Below are 17,333 nucleotides of genomic sequence, written 5' to 3'. Positions count from 1 at the left end.
GGCACGCGATATTGGTTGCTTTGATTTCCTTACCTTCCCATGGTTTAGCTTTTGTATTTCTAATTATTTTTACTAAAAAGACATTTGTATGTATTTAATAATTAAAAATTAAATTTATTTGATATTTTAAACATTTCGTTGACATTAGATTTTTTTTTGATTTTTTTTTTTTTCAATACAAACTACAAACAGTTAATGTTAATTATTAATTTCAGGATACGGATATGATGATGAAACAAGGAACAATTTTTTTGGGGGGTTATATAAAAAATAAATTTCTAAAGGTGAAGCAACATTTTTCGTTGAATAAATATATTTAGAGACAAATTGAAATGTATTTATTAATCTTTTGATTTTTGTTATTATTGTAGTTGTTGCGTTTGAAACGTATAACGAACTAGGAATTGGGGGAAAATTCATGCGTGCGTAGATAGATATTTTGAAATAACAAATCCCATTACTTCGATTACCAGTTCCGAATACACAGAAAATAAAATACATACACACATATATACAAACAAACATACGGACACATTGATACTAAATTAAAATTGGTTTTCTTTTCGTGTCATTGCTATGATAAGCATACAAACATACATAAATTATAAATGTATATGACCGAATGTATGTATGTCACAATGTGTTTACATATCCAAAGCATTGTCAAAACAGGAGCACCACGAGCACCATAACCATTAAAGTTGTGTCCTAATGTCCACTTTTTTCACAAGCTTTGGTGGTGGGGTTGGGGTTGGTAATCGAATGGTGTCAAAACAACAATTAAGGAAAACCCATCCACCCAGGCGCATGGGTCATTAGTGTTTCATAGAGGATTTTTGGTTCGAGTATTGAAGGGGGGGCGAATCAAATTCATTTCCATTTCGGTCACTGTGGTATTCTAATCTTGGATGATGACGCAGCAATCTTGGCCCAGACAGTTAGTTAATCATTTAGTGGTTGCGTTCGTGTCGTATTGTGGAAGCTAAATAACAGGCCAATACAATGCCCAATATTTGTATGAAGGCAATGCCAATGCCCACACCAATCAAAATAACCGCATTCTTGTCAATGCGCTGCTTCAGTTTGCCAACACAGCCCTCCTAAAAATAGCGATTCGGAGAAAGGGTATAAATAAAATTAATTAAAAAACCAAAACAATAACAGGAGTTAATGCAAAGAAATAGCAATTCTCTGATGAATCATTGCCACTTTAATTTACCTGGAAATATTTATCTTTGCCCAATGCCGGTGATTCGGTGCAATGACCCACACTCTCTTCGATGTATTCGGGATGACAACAACTTGCCGGCAGGGTTTTATTGGCACTCATGGTGCGCCAATCCGAGGGATAATCAACACCGCAGCACATCAGCTTACGTTGGATATTGTCCCAGGCCATCATGTCATCCTTGTTCGAACGTTTAATGGAATCTTGCAATGAATTCTTGATGGCCATTTCCAGATCACTCTTAAAGACACTGGCCGCAATGCCCACTGCCAACTCGATTATGAAGATTATAGCCAAGAGCAGGGCATACTAGAAAAACAAGAAGAAACATATTTCAGAGAATTTAAGTTGGTTTTCCTTTTCGCCATAATTCTTACCGCCAACAGAAGGGTGGGTGATTCCTTGATTGCTCCAAAACATCCCAACGAGGCAATGAGAAATATTATCAGACCGGTCACAATCAAAACAATCGGAGGAGCGGTGACTTTTCCCTCAACAAAATGACTGAATTGATTGACATCGGCCAGTACAACGGCGCCAGCAATCAATATACCCAGACCGGATATCTGAAAGGCAAAATATTGAAAATTTGTAATTTGTACCATTGTCAAGGTCATGATTATAAATTGTTTGAAAATATTTTTTTTAACTTCGAGGATTTTTTTTGTTCGGAGAGGTTTCGCAGCACAATTATAAATGAGCGGCTCTATTAAGTTTGAAAAATACTGGCAAACTCGGTACCAATCTATGACGCCGTTGCGAATATAGTTCTTTCAATCGTGAAGTCATTGTTTCCTTTAGTTCCAAAATAGAAAAATAAAGCTTAAAAATAAATTTTGCAAACCACAACTAGTAAAGCAAGACTTTAAGTCGGGCGGGGCAGACTTTATGATACCCTATACCACTTTGTATATTTAGTAGAGCTTCACATAACAAATAAAAGTTTTTATGGGGAATTTGTGAGAATTAAATCATACGAAGGAAAAAATGCTACAATTTGTGCTAATACCTTTTCTGGGTCCTTAGTTCGCGTAGCCGGTTGAACGTACCCAGAAGAGAATATCTCTGGACCCAGAAAAGGTATTAGCACAAATTGTAGCATTTTGGAAAGGTAAGAGTCTCAACTATAATTTGGCATCAATTTTGTTGACCTCCATAATGGGCCCTTTTTCGACTTTTTGGAGGTTTTATAAAAAATCCGTGTCCAAAATATCGATAATTTGGCTTCCGAACCGTGACCACTTTCCCCATCATGTGACCACTTGTTAGATACGTATTTTCACAAGCTTTCAAGCGATTGTCTATATCGGGTAAATGGATTCGGTTCCAGCCCGGGTCTTGAACCCGGATTTTCGGGTCAAAAATCTGGGGTCCCAGCTCCGTCCCCCAAGAAAAAAAAATTCCTAGGATTAGATTCAAAATACTTATCACTGGAAAAAATTTCGAAAAAATTGAAGAGTTTTTACTAAACTAGAGTTAAGCTTCGATTTCTACTAAATTTGCCGAGGATTTGTGCCTTTTCCATTCGGGCTTGTATTACCCATTTGGTGCATGATTAACTTGAAATCGGGAAAATATATGTGGGAGCTATACCCAAATCTGAAATTAGGCAAAGATATTTCTAAGTTGTATTTTATATATTTCCAAGAATATCGTTGTTACCGAGTGTACATTACGGCTGTGGAGAACAAATATAAAAAATCGGATGAATAATATATATTGGACCTATAGCATATTTGAACCGATTTTCATCAAATTTGACATACTTGTTTCTAAACTCAATTTGATTGTAAGTTCCAAATTCCTAAAATTACACGTTTGTTGCACAATAAAAGACAATTCGGACGAAGATATATATGGGAGCTATATCCAAATCTGAACCGATCTTGATAAAATTTAGCAAAGGTATTTCTTTTGAGCTGTATTTGATATATTTCCCCAAATATCGTTGCTGCAGAGTGCATATTACGGCTGCGGACGACAAAAATAAAAGATCGGAGGAACAATATGTATGGGAGCTATAGCTATATCTGAGCCGATTTCGATCAAACTTGGTATACTTATTTTCAGGCCTAATTTGTTCGTATATGCAAAATTTTTTACTATTTGGGCTGATATTACATTACAAATCGGACGAAGATGTATATGGGAGCTATATCTAATTTTTGACCGATCTCCAATTTCAATAGGGTTCCTTGGGTTAAATAAATAATTTGAGCAAAATTTCAACAGGATCGGGAAAAAAGGCGACCTGTATTTTGTTTACAAAAATATATTGACAGAGGGACGGACATGCATAAATGTACTCAGAATGTGATTCCATTTAGATCATCAAAAGGAACTATGGGTCTATCTCGTTTCCTTTTGCCTGTTACAAACAAATGCACAAATACATAATACCCTGACCACCTTGTGATGTTGGGTATAATAAATAAAAGCTTGAATAAAATTTGACATCTTTTAAATTCGCAACTGTAGAACAGTGTTTTTCACCTTCCTCAAGGACATGTCAAAACTACACATTATATTATCGCAAAATCGAGACATATTTGCAATTACACGTAACAATTTACACTAATTGAGTTTTAATGTAAACCTAATATGGTCGAGACGAAACAGAAGTTACATTAAACAAATACAAAAAAAAAAAAAAAAAAAAAACAACACACATTTGTTATGATGTGTTAGTGGACAAAGTTTATTTATAAAAATAAGTTGTAAGTTCTGTTTTTGTTGAAAGTGAGATGTAATAGATTTTATGCTTTTCAAATTAATTTTGTTTTAAAAGTTTATATTTCGTTCTCTCTCTAATAGGGTCCCATAGAAATATCTCTTCAAATTGCCAAAGCAAGGCCTTAATAGCAATTAATGGCCTGGAAAACAATAGAAGATGCATGTATTTGACTGATTAGCGGGGGAAAATGTAATGCAATTGGACAGGATAAGATCCATTAAATCCATTTCATCATCTAATCGTTGACTTAAAGACCGCAATTAAATCTAATCAAGGGCATTTCTTTATAAAAACCAGTAAAATAGTATCTGTCGGTTTTGCCTACTGATGTATACCCCTAGCCTTGAGTTACGATTATTTAAACTGTTGACCCTTTATGGTGGAGGTTTCGAAGCAGTTTGCCAATATTGACCTAAGATTGATATAAATATTACTACGTGCCAGATTTGGACTATATCGACTACTTCCTATATTTTCTATGAAATATGTGCAAATTTTTGGAAAATGTGGAAATATGCGTGAGATACCAGATATAGTGGACCGAAGTGTATTCCATTTTCATACTTCATCTAAAGCAGATAAAAATATTGATAGAAGCAAAATTACAAGAAAACCGAACAATTATCTCCAATTTTATTCCAAATCATAAATTCCATATTCATCTCAGGTTCCTGGTAGAGAGAAATATTCAGATATAGCAAGTTGTAAAGAATAGTTGACTTGTTTCGCAAGTTATAACATATGGGTGAGGTACCAGAAGGGGTTCCTAGATATATGTCATTCTCACAACAGATCTCGTGTTAGTATATATAAAATTTAAAGAGAGTTGGATGCTTATTTTACATTCTTTGAGCGTTTGGTTATTCAAAATATTTAACCTTATGTGGGGGAGGTACCAGAAGAAATTGTCCGATCTCCACCATCTCTATAACAGATGTTGTGTTGATGGGAAATATTGAGATGTGCCAAGTCTGAATGAAATCGAATATCAATTTCGTGTTTTATAAGCTTTATAAATATTCAAAATGTTGATCCTTTGTGGGGGAGGTACCACAAGGAGTGGACCGATATATCCCATCTTCAGACCAGGCATTGGGTTAATAAAAATATTGCTATGTGTGTAATTTGAAGGCAATCGAACACTTACATAACATTTTATTAGAGTTAGAATTATTAAAATTGTTGACCCTTAGTGGGGAGGAATTTGATGGAGTGGACCGATGCAGTCCATTTTCGCACCAGACTTAGCACTGACGCAAATATAAGGATTTGCAAAGTTGGAGCAAAATCGGATTATCATTTCTCTTTCTGGGCAGAAAATATTTTGTTTTTTGAAAATTTTGACCATTTGTTGGGAGTGGACCGATATATTTTATCTTAACACCAGACCTTGTGTTAGTAAAAATATTGGGATGTGACAAATTTGACCGATATTACGAAGTACTAAGTTTGGATCAAATCGGATACTCCCTTCAAGAGTTATCGTGCGCACCATCTAGCCAGACGGACGGACATCGCTAAATCGACTCCAAATGTCCTGAAACGGATTTGGTCCAAAGAGACCTAGGGTCATTTGGCTAGCCATTTGGCCGAGGGTATAAAAAAACAGAAATTCTATACATGGCCGACCAAAAGCTGAATTATGAAGAACGATATGGTCTTTTAATGGACCAGCAAAAAAGTTATTCATAGAATTTTCTTTTCCAGAAGACTGAAAGGTCTTTCGAAATTTTTCTATGTCCGGTGTCCTTAAACAATATGTTTGTGATGAATTACTCTTATTTCGTTTTGATTAATGTTTCATGTTGCCACCAGTATTTCCTGTCAAATACAATTACCAAGGTACTTCATCAATCCCCAGATGTCATCGTTTTGACATAACACCTTGGGGAGTTACAAAAGTTGACATTTCTGTCGGCCATACAAAAAATTGTCGTCTTTAACTTTCCTCTTTTTGTGGCAGCTCGAAATTTATTTCACCTTCATACCGCTGCCATCATTACCAATGGTGGATTCACGACATTCAATTGCCTCTAATGTCGGCAATTTAATGTCCTTTAGTCGACGACTTGACTGATGGTTTCTGACGTCTGGTCATTATGAATGGCATTGTTGGAGTTCTAGTTCGTAGCAAATGTTTTGTGTTTGTGGACATACATATTTGCTCAACATTTGTTGGGGAATTGTTCTTGTTGTTCTTTCATGTATTTGAATATTGTAATTATTCATTAGAAATGACCCAACTTAGATTTACTGCCAGGATAAAGACGAAGTGTGGGATTAGACCGCAAACTCACTCACACACACCACACTCACACACACCACACTCACACACAATTATATATTTGATTAGAAATAATGCCTGCCTTTAACACCGAGCCTCTCAACATGAACTCAACTCATGCGAATTTTTCAACAAACGTTATTTGTTGGTGTTTTCTTTGTTTTTCTTTTTGCACTATTGGAATTTTCATTTGTCACTCCATGGAAGGTATGAAGAAATTCGAAGAAATGAAACACAATTTTGTATATTTTCATTTCATGTTAATTAACGCGATTTACATTTTCGGATAGGTGTGTGTGATTTTTATTATATCTCATCAAGATACGTCAATGACAAATATAGAATGGAGAGGAGGTTTTTACGGCTCTTATCTTCGATGTTTTGTGACACACAAACTTGTCAAAGCTGGGAATGAGAAAGTTTGTAAGACAATTCCATATTGTATGGGTGGTATTTATCTCAACAAAATCGAACAAAATATTTTCAGTGAAGGTTTTGCCTGGAACGTCCTTGGTATTTTGAAAGAAATTTTTTATTAAAATTTCTGAAACATACAGGGTGAGATGAAAAAACTGCAACCAACTTCAGACTGCTGTCATTTCTAAACCACTCGTCCGACAGCTATTACAATTATTCCAGTGGCAACTCATTATATTGCTTCCAAGCGTACAAAAGCATTTTACTGAGAATTTTCCAGAAAAAAGTTATTCGTGATGGAAATCAAGCGTGATAGTGTGATTTCTTTATACTTGGCTGGAAAACCGCAAGTGGCTATCGTTAGAGCACTTCAGCATTTAAATGTGAATAGATCTTTTCTCGGTCTCGTACCATCGCTCGTTACCGTGATACTGGTAGCATGGCCTGACGTCAAGGAAGTGGAAATATTGAAAAATGAGCTCAGGGTAAAGCCTTTAGCCCCCAACAAAAAGAAAATAGACTCACTTGTCCGAAAGAGATGAGAAAACATTCGATGTCCAGCAGTTTGTAAACAAACAAAATGATCGTGTTTACTTACCAAAGAGCTCAGCTGAAAATGTGCACCTTTAGTTGGCCACCAGAACTCAAGCACCGGACAGCCGATGGTCGCTCTCCGCTCGTATTAATCGACCTTGGCATCAGAATAAATGCCGAATATTATCGCGAAAATATTCTGGAGGGTGTATTAAAGCCTTGTGCCCTCAAACATTTTGGCCGCAGACCTTGGACATTTCAACAGGACTCAGCACTACCACACCCAATACGCACCACCCAAGAAGGGTTACAAAATGAGGTTCCTGGCTTCATTTCCAGGGCACTGTATCTGGGGTATTTTGGAAAGCAAGGTTGACACTAAAAAATACCAAAGTGTCGATCACCACAAGCAAGCACTTCACCGGGAATGGGTCAAAATATTCGTGCCAAAGGTGACCAATTCGAACAAATCTAAACTTATTCTAAAACTCGATGCTATTTCCGAAATCTGTTGCATTCATTCAATAATATAAAAAAGTAATAATTATGGCGTTTCAACAAATAAGCGCATTATAATGTCAAATAGTAGATATATGGAGGACACAGCAAAAGGAAAAACCACTTAGGGCACTTTTTTTGCCAAGGGGCTTTATGCTTATTAAGAAATCCAAAAACAAAACTATCTAGAGGCGTTAGTCTGTCTGGCTGGTGCGCACGATAACTCTGGAAGGGAGTTTCGTCCGAACTTTATTCGGCGTAATGTTATTATCATACTTAGATTGAGTTCGGAGATGGGTAATATCAGTCCACTCATTCTGGTACCTCGCAAAAGGCCACCATTTTCACAGAAAATAATTTACTTCATAGAACAAGAAAAGATCATTGGTGCCAATTCAGGTACGAAAATGGACAATATCGGACCACTCATTTTAGTACCTCCCCCTTAAAGGGTCAAAATGTTTAAAAAATGAAAATGAGACCAATAGTTCCGGTACCTCATCACAAGGGGTCAAAATTTTGAATAATCATAACTATTTTAAAAACAAATTGAGTATCCAATTCTTTTCAAACTGGGCATATTCCAATATTTCTACCAACACAAGATCTGGCGTGCAGATGGGATTGATTGGAGCACTCATTCTGGTAACTCCACCACAGTGGGCTAAAATTGTTAATTTTTTTTATCAACATTAGTTCCAATAAAAATATGGAATTTATCGGTCCACCCTCTCTTATACCTCCCCCAGGAAATTTCAACATTTTCAAAAAAAAAACACATACCTCATATTAAGTGAAGAGCGTAGTCGATATATTCCAAATCTGGCACGTCGTACTATTTATATCAGATGCGAAGTGAACAATATTGGTCCGTCCACTCCTTCGGTATATCCTCCAAAAGAAAGACACATTTTGAATAGTTATAACGACACTCTGACGCTTTTCAATGTGTTAATTTTTTATTACTTCATCCATTTGATTTTCGGAATTTTGAAGTTGTATTCAAAGTTTCCACACCAATTTGCTTAAAATTGATAGTTTGGATTTCACATTTTCACATGAGCTCCATACAGCGGTAACCATCCATTTAATTTATTTTTACGAACCTAGCCATATAAAATGTTTTTATGACAATTTTGAAAAAAAAATGTCTACAAAATCCATGAGTGTCTTATCTCAATTTTTTAATTTATCTATGGACATCAATTTGATATCTCATACATCTTTTTTCAAATGTTTGGAAACTTAAACTTTTTCAGTTATAAACTTTTTTTGATTAAAGGAGCGACATGTCCATTCAAAGAAGAAAATTAAATAATTTTATTTCGGATATTCCACGGAAGGTCCATCCATTAGCTACCTTTTTTTCACCTCCCTATCTAACCTTTGAATAATAATTTCAATTAAATATTTTACTTACCGCAAACACGACATTAAAAATAAAAAGGGTGTACTTTATCATATTCATGCCACACGAACGTATTTTGATTTTCATTTTGAAGTTTGATTTTTTGCGGTTTTAAAATTTAAACTCTTTTTTTTTGAAGGGCTGTTGATGATTAAAAATTTATTTATTTTCACCGGACTCTCTTTCTATTAATTGTTCTCCTTGGTTTGCGGTTGTTTATTCAAAGTGCCGGTTTCGAGCAACTATCCAAAACGGCGTTTCAATTCCAACTGACCAATGTTGAACGCTTCGATTGACGACCAAAGTTGCGTTGGTGGTGGCCACAACTCCTTTTCGATGTAACTAGGCCGGCCGCCGATCAATGTGAAACGCCAACAGCAGCAGCAGCGTTGTACACGAACACCGGACCTCTTTCGAAAATTATAAGGAACAAAAAAGCAAATCAAAGGTGATATCCTGTGAATATATGTTGTAAGTGTGGCAGCAAACAAAACAAACAGGGTTGAAGCCAAGGGTAATTCGTAGCAAAGGCGAATTACTCAATGGATAAGGATGTCCGATTTTATTAGGTCTGTGTAGAGTTGGGCTGAGTTGAGATGTTTCAACTGGATCTATTAAACATTTGGAAATATTTTTTAAGAAAATACATTTAATTCTGCAGAAGCAGAAATTTGTTGTTTGATTCATTTATAAGCTTTCTAGAAGAATTTTGTGAAGGACAGATATGAGTTCAAAATCAACAAGTAGAAGGCAGAATCAGGAAATAACAAGCAAGAAGAATATTAAATTCGGCTAGGCCGAATTTTTTCAACTTCGTCGAAGTCGAATCAAAACGAAAAATCAAATCGCTTGGTTAATAAGGTCGAAGTTAGTAGTTTACCATATGAACGTTTTATTAGAATCTTTACCGACAATGTTATTTTTTGCGATTAGTAATTCCACTCATTGAGATTCCAGCCTTTGAAATTGAGATTGCAGGCTTTTCGGCTAGAAAATAAATTGAACGAATGTTTGAAGCGCAATTGCTCAAAATACTGGATCTATGGTGAACAATTTTTGCGAAGCAGTTTATATTCATTTGGGGATCAAATATCTTAATATCTGTTGAAAAAGACTGAAACATAAAAAATACCGCAAAGAGAGGCATTTCTCCCTAGTTTTGTCACATCAGAGCTCAAATTACGAATTTGGAGCCAATTTGGTTAGATATTCTGGCTGTAATTTAAAATATATCTAAATGGTTAAAATCTTCGTAAGACTTGGTCTTTCATAACCTTTATGGAGGAAGTCTGGAGCAGTATTTTTTATATTCCGTGGAGGTTTTTTTATGGAATTTGCTATAAGTTCTTCATGAATTGTGTAGACATTTTTTATAGCTATATTACAATACGTATCTATGTTCTTGGAGGAAACTTGAAAGGCTTTCTAAAAATTGTCTACATTTTCCATCAAAATCTTCATTTGTAGTTGCAGAAGTCATCCCTATATCTTGCAGAAGACTTCTACAGGCTTTGAATAAGTCTTTTATAGACTTCGCAAGTTTTTGTAGGAAGTTTTGTATGCGTCTTTAATTAATTTTTATACCCTCAGCCATATGGCTGGAGAGGGTATATATCATTTGATACGGCCAAAACGTGCCTCATCGAAATAACGGTTTTAGAATTAGGTTTCTCTGGACCAAATCCGTCTCAGGATATTTGGAGTCGATCTAGCGATGTCCCTCCGTCTGTCTGGCTGGTGCGCACCATAACTCTCGAAGGGAGTATCCAATTTGGTCCAAACTTGGTACCATTAATATTATTATCAAATTTTGATCGTGTTCGGAGATGGGCAATATTGGTTCATTCCTTCTGGTACCTCCCCCCCCAAAAATTTGAAATTTTCAAAAAAAATGTTTTTCTGCACAGAAAGGGAAAGGATAATCCGATTTTGCTCCTACTTTGCAAATCCTAATATTTGCATCAGTGCTAGGTGCGACAATGGACAATATCGGCCCACTCCATCAAATATCTCCCCCACAAAGCGTCAACATTTTGAATAATTATAACTCTTATAAAATATAATACTCTCATTAACCCTATGTCTAGTGTGAAGATGGAATAAATCAGTCCACTCCTTCTGGTACCTCCCCCACAAAGGATCAAAATTTTGAATATTCATGAAGCTCATAAAACATTCACACTTGAGACGTCTCAATATTCTCATCAACACAAGATCTGTTATAAAGATGGTAGAGATCGGACCATTCCTTCTTCAACTTCCCCACAAATGGTCAAAGTTTTGAATAACCAAAACGATTTAAAATCCGAAGTAACCATCCGGTTCTCTTCAAATTACACACATCACAATATTTTAATAAATATAAGGTCTGGTGTGAAATTGGGACATATCGCTTCACTCCTTCTGGTACCTCTTCCACAAAGGGTAAACATTTTGAATATTCATGAAGATCATAAAATACGAAATTAACATCCGATTCCATTCAGACTTTACACGTCTTAATATTTCCATCAACACAAAATCTGTTATAAAAATGGTAGAGGTCAGACGATTTCTTCTGGTACCTCCCAAACATATTGTTCAAGATTTGAATAAAAAACAAAACGCTCAAAGGAAGCGAAATAAGCATCCAACTCTTTTTAAATGTTACACATACAAACATTTTTGTTAACACAAGATCTCTTGTGAAGATGATATATATCTGCGGACCTCTTATTTTACCTCACTCAAAAAGGAGCACAATTTTTAATACTTATATCTGTCATAACTTACGAAACGAGTCGTTGATTCTGATATGAATCTGATATGGATATGTAATTTATCGATATTTATGATTTCGAATTAAATTTGATATTAATGTTCGATTTCCTTCAAATTTTGCAGATGATGGCATCAGAACGAATGCTTCGGTCCGCTATATCTGATGCCTCACGTATAATTCTAAATTTTGCAAAAAATTGCACATATCCCATGTAAAGTATAGACGTAGTCGATATAGTCTAAATTTGACACGTTGTAGTATGTTTATCAGTCTTAGGTAAGATACGAATTGGTCAGTATTGGCCAACTACTTCGGAACCTCCCCCGTACTTCCTATGAAATTTTCATATTAAAATAAATAAAATAAGTAGATTTTTTTGGCTGTCATGTAAGACTGTTTTAGATTCGACTACTTAGAATTCCTCTATGGGCATTTTTGAAGTCTTCTATGGTCTTATTAGAGTTCGTCTATAATCTACATGAAATACTTCAACAGGCTTCCTAATAATATTTCATTCCCCACTTGAAAGTCTTACCATAAATTTCGCAGAAGCTGTTCATGGAAATCCTTTATATTTTGTCGGAAGTCTTTTTTCGATTGGTGGCCATCAATTATCGTCGCCTGCAATTTATTTTGCGCCCTTTTTGCCCCCCTGGATGTGACAAATGTTGAATGGCGAACGACGACCTATTTTAGCTACAAAACTATGTTCAATAGAAAAGCCGCCGCTCGCTCACACAACTTTGGTTTTCATGTTTAGCGAATATGAGTGAAGCCAAAATTTCCAAAAAAAAGAAAACATCAAAAATTGTCGGTAGGTTCCAACAAAATTTTTATTCCCCTGCTTCCCAAGAAGAGGAGGAAGTTCTACTGTGTTTTCAATGAAATTTATTCCTTTTTTCGAGGTTTCTTAGCATTTTTGCCTATTCGAGAACATCAAATACCATTCAGCTTTTCACACTAGGTTTGAGGTTAATATTCCTACACGCACACACACAAATATGCATGTGTATGTATGTATATAGGTGCCTTTGCTGAACTGTGTAATTCCTTGAAGCGGGACTTCCTTTAGGTGGTAGCCATGGTTTTTTTAATGGTTAAAGTTCTCATTTCACATTTCTTGTGACCTGACCACATCACCGCCATTGGATGGATGGTCGGTCGTTCGGTCGATGGGTCGCGTCATTGCAAGTATTTGGGGAAAAAGGGGTCATCGTAGTAAATATATTGTTGGTAAGTGCGTGCGTCTGTCCGTCCGTCTGTGCGTCGGTGTGTGTCCAGTGTGTAATTAGAGTTCGTTATAATGCCAATGACCCAAGTGACTGAGGCAAACTGTTGTTCCTTTTGTTGTTGTTGCTGTTGTTGTTTTTGTGTCAATCAAAACGGACTCCCTATTAATTGGAAACATTTCGAATCGTACGACGTTCTCGTCGCTTCCAATGAACTGGTTTTGATTGGAAAACATTTTGAATGTTTTTTTTTTTTCTGGGAATTTTCTATGGGTCACTAACCATTAAATGTGAATATGAATCGGCGATTAATGCGACGATGAAATCATAATCACACAAACAGATCCACTGCGAATGAGTTTGGGGGGGTTGGGAGTTTGGTACTCAACTGCGGGCAATATTGGAGTTGAAAGTGTTCGCCAATGACTTTTAATTTCTAAATAGCGGAATAGGGGGATGATTCTGCGATAATTATTTTTGCTCAATATTTCATTAGTTTGCGAATTTATTTCTAAACATTTGGCAGATAATTATCTTTAATGTATGAAAATTTAAAATTATTTGTAATAAATGCTAAATTTGAAAATTATTGAAATTCAATAATTTCAATTAATTCCACAGACACAAGTATCTATGGGATTTCAAAAGGATACAACAGCTATTCATTTCATTGTGGAAAGGATACAGACATTTTTATACCCTCAGCCATATGGCTAGAGAGGGTATATATCATTTTATAGGGCCAAAACGTGCCATAACGGTTTTAGATCCTAGGTCTCTTTGGACCAAATCCGTTTCAGCACATTTGGAGTCGATCTAGTTATGTCCGTCCGTCTCTCTGGCTGGCTGGTGCACACGATAACATAGATTTGAACCAAACTTGGTACATCGTAATATTATTGTCAAACATAGATCGAGTTCGGAAATAGACAATATCGGTCCACTCCTCCTGGTACCTCTCCCACAAAATATCAACATTGTCAAAGAAAATAATTTACTGCACAGAAAGATAAAGGATAATCCGGCTCCAATTTTGCAAATCCTAATATTTGCATCATTGCTATGTCAGGTGCGAAAATGGACAATATCGGTTCACAGCATCAATTACCTCCCCCACAAAGAGTCAAAATTTTAAATAATTATAATTTATATAAAATGTCTTCAAATTACACAAATCAAAATATTTTTTTTTAACCCAAGCTCTGGTGTGAAAATGTGATACATCGGTCCACTCCTTCTGCTACCTCCCCCGCAAAAGGTCAAAATTTTGAATATTCATAAAGTTCATAAAACACGAAATCAATATCCGACTCACATTCAGACTTGGCACATCTCAATATTTCAATCAACACAAGATCTGATATAAAGATTGTAGAGATCGGGCCATTTCTTCTGGTATCTCCTCCACATAGGGTTCAAGATTTTGAAAGGCAAACGAAGCGAATTTAAAATTTTGCACATACCAATGTTTTTACCTGAATTAGATGAGGTATGAAAATGGAATACTTCGGTCCGCTATATCTTTTACCTCAAGCATATTTCGACATTATCCAAAATTTTGCACACATCTCATATAGAGTATAGGAAGTAGTCGATATAGCCAGTCTTAGATCAGATACGAATTGGTTAATATTGGGCAACTGCTTCGAACCTCACCTGTAAAGGGTAAATAGTTTTAATAATCATAACTCAAGGCTGGGGGTATACATCTGTTGGCAAAACCGACTGATACTACCGTTTAACGACATCCGCTTCATCAGAAAACTCAGTGCTTGAGAATAATTCCAGTTTAAAGAACTATAGGTTTTTGTTTTAGTTCAGATTCGTATACCCATACATTATTTGTGATATAATTTCTGTCATTTTTACTAGAGACGAAATTTTTTTTTGAAACATGTGTCGAACTAAGTCATAACCCTTGTCCGGAAATTGAATTGCAATTCGATCTTTACAATTGCGACGTCAAAAAGGTATTCTTTTGTAACAATACAAAAATTATTAAAAAGACACGCACGTTTTTTTTTTGTCGAATTTATTCGAGCACAGCTGTATTTATACAATTTTGATGTTACAACATCATTTTATTTATGTGGATGTATGTGTGTGTAAAACCATGTTGTTCGCAATTTTTTTCTTTGTTTTGGATTTTTTTATTTTACATAATTTTTTCTTTTAAAAAGTATTGGAAGTTGCTCTTCAAATTTTCTTAAAACTAGAACTTCAATCATTTGAACGTACCAAAAGAAGCATTATGTAGATGCGTAGGTATATTCGATGTTTCGTATACATTTCCATTTTTTTTGAGTATACAAAAAATGCAGTGGAATTTTCACAAAACGCCAGATCACTTTCGAATTACTGTTGGATCGATTCAATTTTGTTGCGTTTACAGCGTTGCCACCATAATCCATTTTCTTTGTGCAATTATGGTAAAGAATAAATTTGCTGACAGATATATACCTTAGGAATTGGAATTTATTGAAATACGTTAAGTGTATATGTGTGCTAACCCTTTTGGACCAAAGGCAAAAACCCGAAACCATGCAATTTGCCATCATATCCTTGAAGACATATTTTTGTACCCTCCACCATACATAGTATGGAGGGTATATTAAGTTCGTTATTCCGTTTGTAACTCATCGAAATAATAATTTTGGACACAACAAAGTATATATATTCTTGATCAGCGTAAAATTCTAAGACGACAATTCTAAGCCTTGTCCGTCTGTCTCTTGTAATCACGCTAGAGTCAAAACGAATAAAGATAGGAAGCTAAAATTTTGCACCAATCTGTCTTTTGTCTGCAGGCAAGTCGAGTTCGAAGATGGGCTATATCGGTCGAAGATATCGTATAGCCCCATATAACGGTACCCCCGATATTCGGTATTTTGATGATTTGAACCATATTTTTTGAAATTCTACACAAGAAGTTCTTCGTGACTACTTCACCCCCTTACTAAGAACTGTATACATGGGTCCACGATACATTGGTGCCCCCTATATTCGGTATTTTGATGAAGGAAAATTGTCTACATTGGTCCACAATATCATATATCCCCCTTCCGATATACGGTATTTCGATGATTTTAGCCACATTTTTTAAAGTAATTTTTTAAAATTCTTCACAAGGAGTTCTCTGTGAATACTTTACCCCATGTAAGAGAACTGTTTATATAGGCCCACGATATCGTATTGCCCTCATACAATGGCGCAATCCGATATTTGGTATTTTGATCATTTAAACCTTATTTTTCAATGGAATTGTCTGAAATTCTGTACAAGGAGTTCTTCGTTACTACTTTACCCCTTGAAAAATAATTGTCTATACAGGTCCACGATATCGTATAGCCCCCATACAATGTTGGCTCCCGATATTCGATATTTTTATGACTTAAGCCACATATTTCAATGGAATTCGCTTAACATTCACATAAGGAGTTCCTTATGAGTACTTTACCCCCTAAAGGAGAATTGTCTATATAGATCTACGATATCGTATATCCACCATGTAAGTGTACCGCTCAATATTCGGTATTTTGATGATTCGGACCACATTTTTGAATAAAATTGTTTAAAATTCGTGACATTATTATTCACCAGAATTGCGCCAAATTTCGTATTTGAAGTTCGTAATGGGTACTACAACCTATGACGGAAAATTGTCTATGCAGGTCCACGTCTTAGTATGTTTATTCGGTATTTTGATGATATTACCGACATTTTTTACCGGAATTGTTTCTAATTTCGTATTTGAAGTTCGGAATCGTTGCTACAGCATATGACAAAAATTTCTTATCCAGCAACACGTCTAGCCCCCATATAAAGGTTTTTCTTTGAGCGGTATTTTTCGACGGAATTTTATTTTTTAAGTTCCTTCTGAATGTTGGAGGATCGGCCCGGCCCGGCCGAACTTAGATGCATTCTTACTTGTTCACACTATTCTGTTTGCTAGATATTCTTATAAAATAAATGATTTTTTGTCATGAAGTACAGGGTAAGATGAAAAAACTGCAACCAACTTCAGACTGCTGTCATTTTTAAGCCACTCGTCCGACAGTTGTTAAAATTATTCCAATGACAGATCATTATATTGTTTACAAGCATACAAAAGAATTTTAGTGAAAATTTTCCAGAATAAAATTCGTGATGGAATTCAAGCGTGATAGTGTGTTTTCTTTATATTTGGCTCGAAAAACACAAGTGGCTATCGTTAGAGTACTCCAGCATTTAAATGTGAATA

At 35.5% G+C, this 17,333-nt stretch overlaps 1 protein-coding gene across 2 annotated transcripts; it reads right to left on the bottom strand.

Annotated features, from left to right (window-relative positions):
• Nucleotides 1–256: 256 nt before the first annotated feature.
• LOC101890982 (23 kDa integral membrane protein) lies at nucleotides 257–15,358 on the bottom strand. Of its 2 annotated transcripts, none has more exons than XM_059130864.1 (4): nucleotides 15,332–15,358; nucleotides 1,606–1,794; nucleotides 1,220–1,537; nucleotides 257–1,100 (listed from the first exon to the last, which is right to left on the bottom strand). In XM_059130864.1, exons 1-4 carry the CDS (start codon nucleotides 15,341–15,343, stop codon nucleotides 951–953), a joined length of 669 nt encoding a protein of 222 aa, XP_058986847.1. In that variant the 5' UTR covers nucleotides 15,344–15,358; the 3' UTR covers nucleotides 257–950. The 2 variants fall into 2 exon arrangements, with proteins under 2 accessions (XP_058986847.1, XP_005176550.1); XM_005176493.4 differs by lacking the exon at nucleotides 15,332–15,358 and adding an exon at nucleotides 9,116–9,756.
• Between the last annotated feature and the right edge of the window lie 1,975 nt (nucleotides 15,359–17,333).

The sequence above is a fragment of the Musca domestica genome, unplaced genomic scaffold (genome assembly GCF_030504385.1).
Source record: "Musca domestica strain aabys unplaced genomic scaffold, Musca_domestica.polishedcontigs.V.1.1 8, whole genome shotgun sequence".
NCBI classification, from domain to species: Eukaryota; Metazoa; Arthropoda; class Insecta; order Diptera; family Muscidae; genus Musca; species Musca domestica.
This window is presented reverse-complemented; position numbering and strand designations above follow the sequence as displayed.

Coding starts and splice junctions, on each gene's coding strand:
- LOC101890982 (XM_005176493.4), bottom strand. CDS start 9,190: ATGAAAATCAAAATACGTTCGTGTGGCATGAATATGATAAAGTACACC. Junction 1,795..9,115: donor TTTTTAATGTCGTGTTTGCG/GTAAGTAAAATA, acceptor TTTGCCTTTCAG/ATATCCGGTCTGGGTATATT. Junction 1,101..1,219: donor GCAAAGATAAATATTTCCAG/GTAAATTAAAGT, acceptor CGCTATTTTTAG/GAGGGCTGTGTTGGCAAACT.